Here is a 13,020-nt window from a genome sequence, read left to right as displayed (position 1 = left end):
GCTCGACTGATTGGTTCAAAGCCGCATTCAAAGTCACGTGAGTCTTGTTGTATGTACAAACTTTTCTGGACTAAAATAGCCATCAAGTCCATGTGTGAATGATATTTACAAGGCCTTCGAATACCCTTCTGGACATGTGTACCTGTCCTCCAACCATTGTCATATGACCTTTGTTATCACTCTTCTTCGCCTTTAGTGAGGGGCTCGATAAGTCTCATCACTGCCTTGAGTTTTTCTCTCTGCACCAGGAGACCAGCAACAAGGAGATCGGATACGTATGAGCTCGCCCTCCAGATCTTTTCCAGTTCTTTGATACCTTCTTCTTCCTGCTCTCCCTCTCTTATCTCCCCAGCTCTGTGAACAATGAGTTCAGCCAGTGCGTAATACTTGTTCTCACCACCTAGAATCCAATTTTCAGAAGTAAGATGTAGTATGATCTGGGCGAAATAAAGGCTTTCGGCTGCCTTGTTGAACTCATCGCTAGCTAGGTAGGAGAGCTCGGGGAGCTTCCATAGGATCGCACGGCGGTATACCTCCACAGCAATAGTGAATCTGTGGAAGGCGCCTTCTTCGAGTTCATCCTCGTCGGGGAAGTGTTCAATGGTAGGTTGGTTTCTGTATTTGCCGCAGAGAAGAAAGAAGACTAGGATCTGAGCAACACAAGGGCATCCAGGGCCAGCATCGAGACAGGCGAGGTTCGGTCCCTGTATTTCGAAAAGCTGCTCGAACTCCTCGTGCTTGGTGACAACTTCACGGGGAAGGCATACATGGCCGCTTTCCCATGCAAGCTTATAGTTCAATAGCTCGGTAGAACTGTGCCTGGAGATGAATTAGTGAGTGTTCCAAAGTGCCATGTATAATGATCAGTAAGACTTACCACTCGCTGGATTGAAGTTCCATCGTGGGCTCCATATGGGCGTGTATGGCCTTGGGTTTGTTGACCCCTTGTCTAGGTCTAGGTATTGTAGACAGGGGCTTGATGACTGCTCGAGCTGTAGAGGATAATTAGTTCGCGTTCAAAGTAAATACCACAGGATAGTATTACAAACTTCAGTTGATTTCGGGCGATTGGACTTTTGGAAAAATCAAAGGAAAGCCAGCTACTTTTTTTTCGGTGGCCGTGGAAGTAAAGGTTCAGCGGGGCACAGGAATATTGACCAAGCAATCTACACCTAACTTTAGTTTTTGTGCTGGTTCCCTGAATTTCTGTCACAGTCTAATCCCTTTCATCTAGCATTATATCCCACGATGAAATCATGTCAATCCAATAATGATAAGATAAGAGACTCATTATCAATCTGAAAAGAGACATGAGTTTAAAAGTAAAGCCTAGTACTGCAACAATGTGAATAAAACAGTGGTCAAATCAGTCACTTCAAAAACATTTTCTCCTACCACTTGTCTAATCAGTTAAATATGTTTCTCAGCACTATTTAGATATATCCCAAGGATTTTCATTTTTGTCCAAATTGGCAAATTCAAGAAAATCGTTGGCTCCAGCTTTGCTTCAGTTCATTCTTCCCCCACAACACCTTCTGACCGAAGTCGAGTAACTCCCCACACGTCTAGCACCACTCTGTAATCGCTCACATTATCGTTCGCTTAGGGATTCGGCGCGTGTTTGCGATACAATCATGTAAGTCGATATAACAGTGCTGTGAAAAGCATGTCAGCAAACTTGCCTTCAGCGTAGGCAGTTTGCTAGACAGCAGTACGAGAACAGCAGGACGACATCAAACTCGCCCTAGTCTCGGTCCTACGTTCGATTTAAATTCACGTCCCTATTCCTGGCATGTCTTTAGTCAAAGGAGCCCAATACTACACCAGATCGCCATATTACCGTATCCTGGTAATGCCCCGACTGCATCCTTTGCCGTCTTGCGATCCTCGTACTCATCGACAGCTTGAATTCGACAATATACTCTACATTGGAAGAAGATGGTATTTTAGTCCGTCAAGTGGGAGCTAGCATCTATTGAACGGTTTTAACACATTCTGCTCGATCATCTGCAATGTTTATAAGTGACTCCGGGCTTTTCGCATTATTGTTACACTAGAATGAAGGAGAGGGACTTTACTAATAGGTTGGCCAGGTTTATCAGGTGTTGTCTATCCACATCTTGCGAAAGAAATCCTATCTCACGCCTTACAGCAAGAATCATGAGCCTAAAAGAACAGCTATTGTTCCAACCAACCTCAGTCTCCGAATACGCTCGTCGAATATCAAGTTCAGCAACATTGAATCGCCCTGTTACTCGTTTTCGTCGATCCGAAGTGACTGCTCTGTACGGTGACAATACTTTGTACACCAATCACACCAATCACCACTATAAAGACCACTGTTTCGTCCAGATGTCTTGTTACGTTACCGATGGCGAGTTCAACCAGTGGGAGTACTGTGGGGAACCGAACCCTAGCCGCAGGGCAATGGAGTGAACAGGCTTTCCTATTCCTGCTTGAGAACATAGACAATATCAAGCCTAGAATTACGAGTAAGACTAGACGTGCATTGAGATCTGGAATAGAAGGTCTCTATCAAGAACGAGCAGCGCCAATGCCTGTGTCATTATCGCTTCACTAGACTAGACACATCACAACTGGGACATCGAAGGATCTGTAAAGTCGTAGTTCAATCTGGTACAGCGATAAGTAAATTAAATAAGAATTCTACTTCAGTGACTGAACCAATTAAGAACATTTCACAGTAACACGAAAAATAAGACTAATATGCACTAATATCTGGATATATCTCCCTAAAGAAATACGTCTTGCCAGTAACCTACCCTATATCAATACCTCAACAAGTCGGATCCAGTTTTGGTCTGAATTTTCAAAAAGAGTAGGTGGAGAAAAGGAAATTAGGGATTAAGAGGACGAAAAAGAAATGCGTAATCTGGGAATCGAACCCAGGGCTCCCCGATGTCGCTTGAATGGCAACGGAGAATTTTACCACTAAACCAATTACGCGATTATTGCTTGTTGAAGTTTATGGCTGCTGTAGGGTACAAGAGTCTTAGCAGCCGGAAACTGCAAAAGACTGGTTATTGAAGATCAACGACCCGTGGATACATCATTTACATCAGCCAACAGCGAACACAAAACGACCAATAAATACTAAACGCCTTGTGTAGTTTTTTTGCGCTGTGTATCTATATCACGGAGAGTGTCTAGGCATACACGTTCCTGGGCAATCTAACGCCCCGTTGTGATTTTCTCCAAACGGAGTCGTTCGTTACACAGGCACTGTCAAAATTTCACCGCTTCACCATACTTCCGTTATGCACCTTCCAGATCTCAAGGAAGACAAAAACACGCTTTATTGCCCGCTACGTATGGGTTGTCATATATAAGTTGAAAGTTCATATGCGGCCATCCCCTTTGGTTGTATATGATGTCATGTCTCCCCCAATACAATGACAAGTAAGTGTTATAAGCCAAAGTTAGAACAATATCGATACCTCATTGCTGCACAGGACCTTAAGGACGGAGTCCACAAGGAGATCACTATGGGCGGTATCACTAGAAGTCGTGTCCCGATCAACAACAGCGAAGTCCGCAAACCTGCCTCGAGATTAGACAATGGAAAGTCTTGTTTGATTCACCGTCCCTCGAAACTCGTCGCCCGAAAACTCTCCCTGATCCTGAAGACCATCTTGCTTGTATTCAAGTTGGTGATAGGACCGCCACTTAAGTCTTGTGACTGCCACGAGTCACTGCCTTTGCCGGCAGTTTCCCATTTCACCTTGCGGAATACCTAATTCGCTAGCCCCGAAATTCCACCAGACGACAGACATTCCAGCACCAAGATTCATCTCTTTCGACATCATATATTTATGTACGGGACAATGAGTCTGCATCCGCTTCGTTCTTGTAGAGGAGCTTCCACAAGCCCTAGGACGGTCAAGACAACACCTACAAAGTCCGGCAAATTCTGGTCGGTATATTGGTGGAACTGAATAGTCCCAAGCCTCGCGGGGCAGGATCTATATATGCTGAATATCCTCTAGATTAACAAGTGATATCCACTACAGCTAGCGATAGATCTGTCTGCTTTGACCCTTGGTCCTTTGGAAACGTCCGCTGAGTAGTATTCGTGCTCAGATGAGTATACTAGTTGTGCCTACTGCCGGTTAACGTTGTCCGCAGCTTTCTGTTGAAGCTTACCCAGTGTATATGTTTCGTAAAAGTTGGGAGGTATAATTGTCCTGTAGCTACAAGGGTTTCGTTCTGTAAGATGCCGATGAAAAGGGCGACCACTTGATGGCTGAAGGAGACTGCAACATTGACTGTGAAGTATCATGTCTTATTTCGAAGGGAAGCACCCAGGCTGTCGGTTGTCGGTTGACCTGGAAGCTCTTTGCAGGATGTCTGTATCGTTCAGGGTGCAATACGTCGGGCTAAGAGAAGATGTAGATGAAAAAGGGTAGAGACCCGGCAGCCAGCTGCATGGGTGCATAGGTATTAATAAGAGAGCTATGGGGTTTCGCGCTTGGGACTGACTGGGCTTTTGCTGCTGGTAGATGAGCATAAGGCTATCGCGTAGAATGGGTATTGACATGTATGGAATATATTCGAAGGACCTGGCTAGGCTATGCATTCAATACGCCTTTCGATATAGTCCTGCAAGTTACTGTTCTTGATAAACCTGGTCTTGGAAATACCAGCGGTCGGATATTAGTCCAGTGTTGGAGTGTTCTCCAGACCAGGGGTGACTAGGTTATCATTCATATATCTGCGTTCCAACGAACCCATAAAATAAAAAGAATCATTATATCACATCTGCTTAGCATTTTTGACCCATGTAATTAATATCATGCGCTGATAAAGTCCACTGTAATGGAAGCGGACGATTACGTACCCCCGACCCCTAACGAGCTCACTGAACTTGACACTCCTTTTGAATAATTGTTACAAACCTACCATGTCGTAAAATTAATATCCTACTACCATAAAATAGTGAATAAAAACTGTGTATCGGGAGTACAAACGAAAAGGGGTGCAGGACAATATGTATATGGGGAGTGACGGCTGTGAATCACTGTCCTCTGCTCCCTCGTGACAATGTAGACTGCTAAGACAAGCCATATTCGAAGTTCAAATCATTTTATACACCTGAATGGCACTGTCAGAAGGTGTCAGAGCCTTCATGAGTATACAAACGGATACTAGGGGCTGCCACTGCATTGGCCAGCCTGCGTCTGCCGGCCAACATTGGCACTGCTAGGCGTAAGGTAAACCGACTGCGCCCCTCCTATTCTATTCCATCGCCATCGTACAAGTCCGAACACGGCTGCCAGCTGTCAGTGCTACGATTTATCTCTTCTGCAAACGGGCCCACGTCACCACTGACCTACTCAAATATTTCCCACCTCACCTCTTCCCACTTTCCTTTTCTCTCCCACCAATCTTTTCCTCACCCAAGATCGACCAAGATCGATTATCCTCACCACGTCTGATAAAGGCAAGACATATTCGTAAGTCCTTGCTATCGTTGAGGTCTTCTACATACTGACATTCCTGATGTAAAAGGAACAGAGCAAGGTTCCATCGCCCACGGCACAGTCACATCAAAACCCATTTGCACCACACTCTATCAAGAGTACTCGCCTATCATGTCGTATGTATCTCTTTCTCCGTTCATTAGGTCTCATAAAAGCAGCCTAGTCAAACCTATGACCCCAAGCAGCACTACTTGTTCAGAGCTGGAATCAATGTCTATGCTGTGGATTGGCCCGTTATTCGCCAGTATCCTCTGCTCGACAAGGCATGCCAACAACGTGATCAACTCGATCTTTTCAGGCGTCTGGATGAGAACCAGGCCTTCTGTTGCATTCGCATCATGAACAGCCAGGCCTTCGACATAGGTAACTACATCCAACCCGTGGTTGTGTCAGGTGGCGATCCGCTAGAGAACGCCTGTGATCTCTTCATCTACCACTTCAAGATCTACGAGTTTGCTGCTCGTTACGACATCTCTAACTTGAAGACTCTTTCATTCTACTACCTGAAGGTAGCAGCCGACAAACTTAGTTACTATGTTCTTGCCGGCACACTCTCCAAGATGAACTACGCCTTCAGCCCTCAGGAGACCGATTTCATCGCTTACATGCGAGAGAGATCCCAGATGCAGAACGAGACTCTCACTCCTCGAGACCACGCGGCTGTCATGGACGATTGGCAGTACAGTATGACTCTCGAGAACTTCCTTCTCGGCCAGATCATCATGATGAAGCTGCACATCCAGAAGCTTGAGGCTGATGCCGACCCTGACGTCACAGATGACACCGAAGTCACTGACTACACTGACGACTCCGACGCCTCCGACACTGAACGGGACGACGAGGATGACGACGAATCGCAGTAGACGTTCCGTCTCGGTAACAGGGGAGCTGTCATGAATGGCTCTCTACTATGGGGGAAGTGGTAGACGGAAGTGGGACATCAGAGTATTATGGGACATGGAACGGACTAGAGTAGCACAAACCAGAGAGAAGTATTGTGCACATGCCTACACACACCGAGATGTTATAGCATGATTGATCATGTTGACTCATTCCATCTTGGCGGCAAGAGAGGCCAGGCTGGTATGCCATGGGGAAACGACCCAGATTTTGTACTCTAGTCTAATTGAAAGAATGTCCCCTTTCATATCACCGTTGCTCATTGTGCATGTTGACTTTGAATAGTGACATCTGTCTCTGTCACTTGCATACATTCACATTGATTCTCTCCAAGCTTTGCCACTGCATTGTGATGATAACCGCTCTGGTCCTGTCTATTCTATAGTTATCGTTCCTTCAGTAACATCCTAACTACATCTATACTTGTAGCCGTCCCTCCTCGCGCGTTGTCGTAGAGTGCTTCTTCCCTTGTGTATGAATAGGGGCCTTCCTTTGACAGACCACTATCGTATTATCCACGAGCAGGGAATGTCGCGATCTCTGTCTGGTCTCTCTTCCATGTACTTCAACGTTTGCTATTCGGTTGTCGGCGATCGTGGTTCGTGGTTCGATTTCGCGGCAGAACTATATCGACGTCAGAGAGTGCTACCAGGACTTGAAGACTTCGTTGTTATCGCCTACGTTCTGACTCTGGCATCTAGAAGTACTATGAAAGTCGAATACCATGAGTAAATCTCTGTATCTATTGATTTGAAGACTATAGACCGCTAGCTTGACACCGTTTATAGTCCGTTGGACGACCCAGCGGTGCTTCGCGTATATGGGCATCGGCATCGGCAACCTCGAGTGGAGGTATGACTCCGTCAGGCTCCTATGGAAGCGGTTATTAGCCATGTTCACTTCCGCATGCTATCAGATTCAAGGAATAGTATTCCAGAGGCGGCTTACCTTTTGTAGTCGTTTGCCTGGACTCTAGTTTGATTCCGTGTTCCGATGTGTCGTTAGGACAAATTCTCCTATCGATATCCGTGACCCTAGATCTTTTCCCGCAATGAACTACAATTGCATCATTCTTCCAATAACATAAATGCCGCAAATCGTCAAGCCATACATACATATGTCCACTTCGATTATATGGCGTCGGAGAAGACTGACTCACACGGCTGTATGGTCTCTGTACCAAGTGATTCTCTCGTGTTACAAGTGTTGTAATCCAGCGGAACTCGCACTCCTCAGAGTTCCATTCCTCTAGCTCTTCTGCACTCATGTTCTAAGTTAGTCAAGAGGGAGAGCTGGTACGTCAGCAGGTGCTATGACCTAGCATCAGCTTTGTATTCAGTCTGAAAGATTCTATAGGATGGTTACTCTCAAGTGTCAGTCAGTATTGCTTATCTAGACTAGAGGCAATTAGTATTACTTACATCCCTTCAGGGGCTGTCGACCCACAGTCAGCTTTCTAATTGCTTTATAAACAGCCGGCATGCGATTCCAATAGCTGTGTAATGAAGCGAGAGATTTCTTGATAGCATATGAACTAAATTTGCCCTGTACTGTGTACTTTGACCTGTTGAGTGATGCTCAAGATAAATACAGGATATGGGAGACAGACCCGGGCTACAGTTCGGTACCATAAATATTGTACCACATCAGCCAAAAAGTAGAGTACCTTTGTGCACTACATCAGAGAACATCAATGTATCGATCGTGGATCAAACCTCGCCAAGGCGACCTATTCTCGAGCAAACCACCCCTGTTTGCAACCTCAAATAGCAAGTGTTCCAATCTGAATTGCAAGTTAGGACAATGTATAGAAGAGTACCATATGGGATTGACTTACAATTACATCAAATCAACATTGTGTAGCTCTGGTCTGTCGTTCTAAGAAGGTCAGATAGTTGTATCTCCATCATCGTGAGCAAGATCTTGCTAAGAGTAGTCGTCATGTTAGAATCTGTTCAAGCTGTCTTTATCTGAGTAGTCGAATATCTTACTAATAGGAGGTGGCTGGTAAATTGGTAAGTGTAGTGGGCCATCCAGAGCCCGTACAGCTGACTTAGATGAGTTGCTGAAGCGCGATGAGAAGGGGCCCGAGAAGTTCAACGGCTCGCGAGTAGTCGTCGATAAAGTTGAGAGCTCTGAATGTCTCAATGTCACCAATAGCTGCATCAGGCATCGCATATTCTCTGTAGTGGAACATTACCGGACTGAACCAGCGACTGTTGAGATGAACCCACTCTCTATAGCCAGTGATACAGCAGAGAAAGGAAAGAATGGGAAGACTGAGAGCAATGTGCACAATCTCGATAGCGCAGAGTTCCATGAGGCCAGGAAGGTGGCGCTCTAAAGCATTGAAGTGAATGTAAATAGCATCGTGAAGGGCCAGACGCTGGCGGTCCCAGTGAGAGCCAGATAGAACTCGCTCTGAGCGGTACTCATTGTACATCAGATAGTTGATAACGATCTGGGCTTGCTCGGGATACAGTCCAGGCCAACGGAGGCTGCTGTTCTGGAATAGGTCCGCGAATCGAGGGTGACGGCTGATGACAGCTCGGGACAACTAGACCCGAGAGTGAACAAAGTCGATGGTCACCACCTCGATGAATTCACTACCGGCAATGAATAAGTGAATAAGTAGAAGGCGGGTGAATAGAACTTACTCGTTTGTTTGGGCGCTTGAAGGGCCGTCGCCGTCACCTTCGCCGGCGGCACGGGGAGGCATGTTGGGTGGTGTCTTTACTTGATTTCTTTGTTGGATGCAAGGACGAACGGAAGTTTGTAGGGAATCTTTCAGCAACTGGTAAGTAACTGGATGACAGTGATGGGGTAAATAAATTACTCACTGTTTGTGGGATGAGCAGGGCAATACTTTCTGCCTGAGTCTGGTCCGGTCTTATGGCTCGATCATTTACGCCCCACCCACTGCATACCATGGGATCACTGACAGCAGCTCTGTTTTGGATTCTACTGCTTCTAATTTCTTCTAATATTATTCCCTAGGCATCCCATCACGCGATTTACCTTCTTGGCTAGACCCCTCTCTTTCTATTCGGCTAGAAATCAAACCCCTGGCCATCGATTCTTTGTCACCTTTGAGTAACATCAAAGTATTTATGCTTCTGCCTTCAAACCTATTTATTTATGTCCATTGCCGCGTATATACACTCGTTTATTCTTTGTAATTCTTCTATACTGATCTGAAATCTCACTTCTTAAGTCTTTAGCTTGGGGGTCGACCATATTTGCGTCCAAAACACTCGAAAGTAACACCTTCAACAATCACCTTATCTCTATACAGCTTACTGATCAGACTCTCCTTGATATCTTCTCACGTTAAATATCGAACAGAATATGGTAACCCAGTTCTCAAGATCAGTCAGTCTCATAGTAAGTCAATACCTTCTAGCCATGGTGACCGCTCAACAAGATGGTTAACTTTGTATTCAGGAAGATCAGAAATATGCAAAGTCCAACTACATCCCTTCCTCGAATTGTACTATACCCAAAACTGTATCAAGAGTCATTCACAGTACCGATACTCGTCTGCCATTGTCGGAGTCTGGCCCCCTATCTACCCCTACCTTTCCGGTATTGCGAAACATACGTACATAAATAAACGGCACAAAGCATCGACAAGAAGCCCAGCACTCACTTATTCTCTTTTGAGTAAGGCTTGTATTGCAGCATAGTCGGGACGAAAAAAGATAGCATCTTGCACTTAGCACAGTAGTTGCATGTTCTCAAAGTGTCATCATAGATACCAGACTATTATATACATATTACTAATAGTCTGCCACTATAGTTCTAAGTAGAAACAATATCGAAATACATATAAGCCAGATTTATCATCAAGTAAGATGCAAAATGCAAAGTATCAAGTCAGTTAACGTTGTCTTTGCGTCTGAACATTATAGTAGACAGTCCTACTGAGGTCTTTTGCCACTGAGATTGTTCAAGTCCTTACTGAATTACGATTCTACTGTTATAACCGAACGCTAAACGGAGAGCTCTAATCTATATCCAACGAATGTATGTGATCCGACATAAGTACAGCTTCAAGGGGTATCAGTTAGTGTCCTTACATATGTATATCCCAATCTCCTCAGTCGGGAGAACAAGTTCAGCTCAGCTCTAGTTAGATTGTTACTACAGTATAATACTTGCAGAGATTGTACTCTGGTACTATGTCTCTGTGATTATTGTGCAGTATTCTGATCATTTTTAGTTCAGCTTTCTTTTATTCTTCTGCTGCAAACTGGAGCAAAGATGCTATGGTCTCTATTTTTCCATTTTCCCCTTTCCCTTTCTCTATTCTCTTGTCTTTTTTTTAGGTGTGATCAGTTGCGCCGCTTGGGATATAGATGTCGATCATGTGGAACTGAATTTCTCGTCCGTCAAGGCCTTAACTGCGCGCTTCGAAAGCTGCAAGTTGGCCGTGGTTCTCATGAGAGCCTTTAGCGTATGCCATTTGACATCGCTTACCGTTTCGCAAAATTCATCAATTAGCGCAAGAGCCGTGTCTGGAACTGTCTCCTTATCCTCACAGATTCGGAGGTCAAGAATACGGATCAGCATGTCGTCTGTCTTGGCCAGCCGCCACTCCCGTTCCTTGGTGGTGATTTCAACGATGTCAAAGACGTCCAGACAGCGCAGTAGTTTTAATATTCTCTCGCAAGCCATCTCTTCCAAACCAGGCATGTTAAACTTGCATGCGTCTTCGCAATAGATGATCAATTTCTTGAACAGCCGCCTGGCCGCGTCCTTTTCTGGCTCGCCTCGGATGGGACCAGGTAGACAACCTCGTACGAGATATAGAGCGACAACATGGGCGGTATCTCGGGGAACAGGACTGCAGTCGAGGTACTTGTCTTCGCTAAAGAGGGCTGCGAAGTAGGGATGTCTTTGGATGAGAAATTCAGGGATGTTTACTTCTCCTTCAACGCCGTCGTAAAACTTGATTGAGCAGCACACTCCGAGCTTTGGACTATGGCAGAACTTGTCAGCAGACATCAATTTGTTCTAGGATTATACTTACTGTCTTTCTACCAGCTCCCACTCGGAGCTGTCAACGCTGGACACTTCTGATGAACTCGACATGTGTGAGTGTCTTGGAATGCGGGATGTAGACAAAGGTCAGTGGTGAAGATTTGGCAATGAAGATACTTCTGGTAATGTTTGAACATTTTATGGTTACTGCCAGATATTTAGGATCAATGGTCCGCTGATTAGGGCATGGAATCCCTCAGCTCATCCAGGTGGGAAATAATGAATAAAGTTTCCTGGAGGTCTATTGAGTGTTGAACTTGATTTCTGTGGATACATGTTGCTCGTGGCGCAGCAGAGAAGATCAAAGGAGGAGACTCTCGTTCGTTTATCGCATGGTTTAAGTTGGCCATTTCTGCAAGTCCCCTAAGCTTAGCACCGCCGTCGATTCGAGCCCACGAACTTGGAATTGTAGTCATGAAATTGAAGAAACATGATAAGTAATTCAACTGCCCCGTCAACCAAGGTATCTTCTTTATGATTTCATAGTATTTAAAAACTCTCATCCTAATATTAGTGTTGAGCTTTAGCTGCCCAGCTTGGGTCACGCTCACTGCAAAATCCTTGAAGTTAACTTTCATATGCCCATTGCTCAGAAGTCACTGAAACTTTTTTTAGAGTTTCTTATGTGCTGCCACGTTGCGTTTTTACAATACTTCCTGGACAGAAATTTCTTGCATCTCCGATCGCTTCGCAAATCATGTTGGCTGATGATTTTTCCCCTGACGACTAATGACAAACAGCAAACAAACGAGCTGCAAGCACAACGGACTCCATTCAGGGATCAATCAGATTCTAAATCACCAAACACAAATCCATCCTGACACGTCATCATCTTAGTCATGCATTTGTGAGTTTGTATCTTATCTAGGATGTCAAACAGTTGGCGGTGGACGCAAGCCGGGTCCCCATCTCTGGTGTGTCACTTGGCGCTGCAGGCAATCATTCAAACCTAGCGATACCACACAAGGAAAATAGACATTTAATTTATTCTGCTACTCGCTACTGTCATGTGGCCTTTGTAGTGCAAGCTTGTGCCTGTGCCTCCTCAGACAAACTGGGTCTGCGTGTTTCAAGAACTTCGAGTAGACCATGATTCACTGCTGTGCCTTTGTTCTCCCTCATCTATGAAATAATCCAGCTAGCGACTCATTCCTAGGCTCTATTTAGTAAACAAACTGAAGAAATCAACACGATGCATGTCATACCAGATCATGGTTAGTATGGGCCCGTTCTTACATGATAGGATAAACAATTGTCTCGTGAATCACTACTTATCTCAAACGAACTGTCACTCTTTAGAAGCATCTTTGTTGTATACTAGGGTCAGCTTGCATCACCTTACATCAGATCATCTGGGTCTCACGGATTGAGGTGGAATGAATTGGGGTTGCGTTCACTATGTGTATTACGATATGTCTGATTCTTGGGCTTTGAGAGACACATCTGAATACGCAACAGTAGATTGAAGATGTCCATAGGCATGTTTTCATTGGTTCAATACTATTTCTCTTCTGACTTTGTACTGTATCAAGCCTGCCATATCTCATTGCCGTTCCAAATTCCATAAATCGAGATC

The 13,020-nt window shown here is 45.0% G+C and overlaps 5 protein-coding genes and 1 non-coding gene across 6 annotated transcripts; 2 read left to right on the top strand and 4 right to left on the bottom strand.

Annotated features, from left to right (window-relative positions):
- Nucleotides 1-176: 176 nt before the first annotated feature.
- On the bottom strand, nt 177-912 carry FGSG_08835 (uncharacterized protein; the record flags this gene model as incomplete). Its single annotated transcript, XM_011321577.1, has 2 exons — nt 177-813; nt 878-912. The coding sequence occupies 2 exons, from the start codon at nt 910-912 to the stop codon at nt 177-179; spliced, it is 672 nt and encodes a 223-aa protein (XP_011319879.1).
- A 1,146-nt stretch (nt 913-2,058) lies between these two features.
- Nucleotides 2,059-2,436, top strand: FGSG_13285 (uncharacterized protein; the record flags this gene model as incomplete). The annotated part of the gene is made up of 1 exon (XM_011321576.1): nt 2,059-2,436. The coding sequence occupies one exon, from the start codon at nt 2,059-2,061 to the stop codon at nt 2,434-2,436; it is 378 nt and encodes a 125-aa protein (XP_011319878.1).
- Nucleotides 2,437-2,885: 449 nt separating this feature from the next.
- On the bottom strand, nt 2,886-2,967 carry FGSG_20694. Its single transcript has one exon. It is a non-coding gene; the product is annotated as a tRNA-Gly (tRNA).
- A 2,872-nt stretch (nt 2,968-5,839) lies between these two features.
- On the top strand, nt 5,840-6,364 carry FGSG_08836 (uncharacterized protein; the record flags this gene model as incomplete). The annotated part of the gene is made up of 1 exon (XM_011321575.1): nt 5,840-6,364. One exon carries the CDS (start codon nt 5,840-5,842, stop codon nt 6,362-6,364), a length of 525 nt encoding a protein of 174 aa, XP_011319877.1.
- Nucleotides 6,365-8,454: 2,090 nt separating this feature from the next.
- On the bottom strand, nt 8,455-9,120 carry FGSG_08837 (uncharacterized protein; the record flags this gene model as incomplete). The annotated part of the gene is made up of 2 exons (XM_011321574.1): nt 8,455-8,902; nt 9,059-9,120. 2 exons carry the CDS (start codon nt 9,118-9,120, stop codon nt 8,455-8,457), a joined length of 510 nt encoding a protein of 169 aa, XP_011319876.1.
- A 1,646-nt stretch (nt 9,121-10,766) lies between these two features.
- FGSG_08838 (uncharacterized protein) lies at nt 10,767-11,495 on the bottom strand (the record flags this gene model as incomplete). The annotated part of the gene is made up of 2 exons (XM_011321573.1): nt 10,767-11,382; nt 11,434-11,495. The coding sequence occupies 2 exons, from the start codon at nt 11,493-11,495 to the stop codon at nt 10,767-10,769; spliced, it is 678 nt and encodes a 225-aa protein (XP_011319875.1).
- Between the last annotated feature and the right edge of the window lie 1,525 nt (nt 11,496-13,020).

Source organism: Fusarium graminearum, chromosome 2 (genome assembly GCF_000240135.3).
Source record: "Fusarium graminearum PH-1 chromosome 2, whole genome shotgun sequence".
Classification (NCBI taxonomy): Eukaryota; Fungi; Ascomycota; class Sordariomycetes; order Hypocreales; family Nectriaceae; genus Fusarium; species Fusarium graminearum.
The sequence above is the reverse complement of the archived record's forward strand: the minus strand, read 5'-3'. Positions and strand labels throughout refer to the sequence as shown.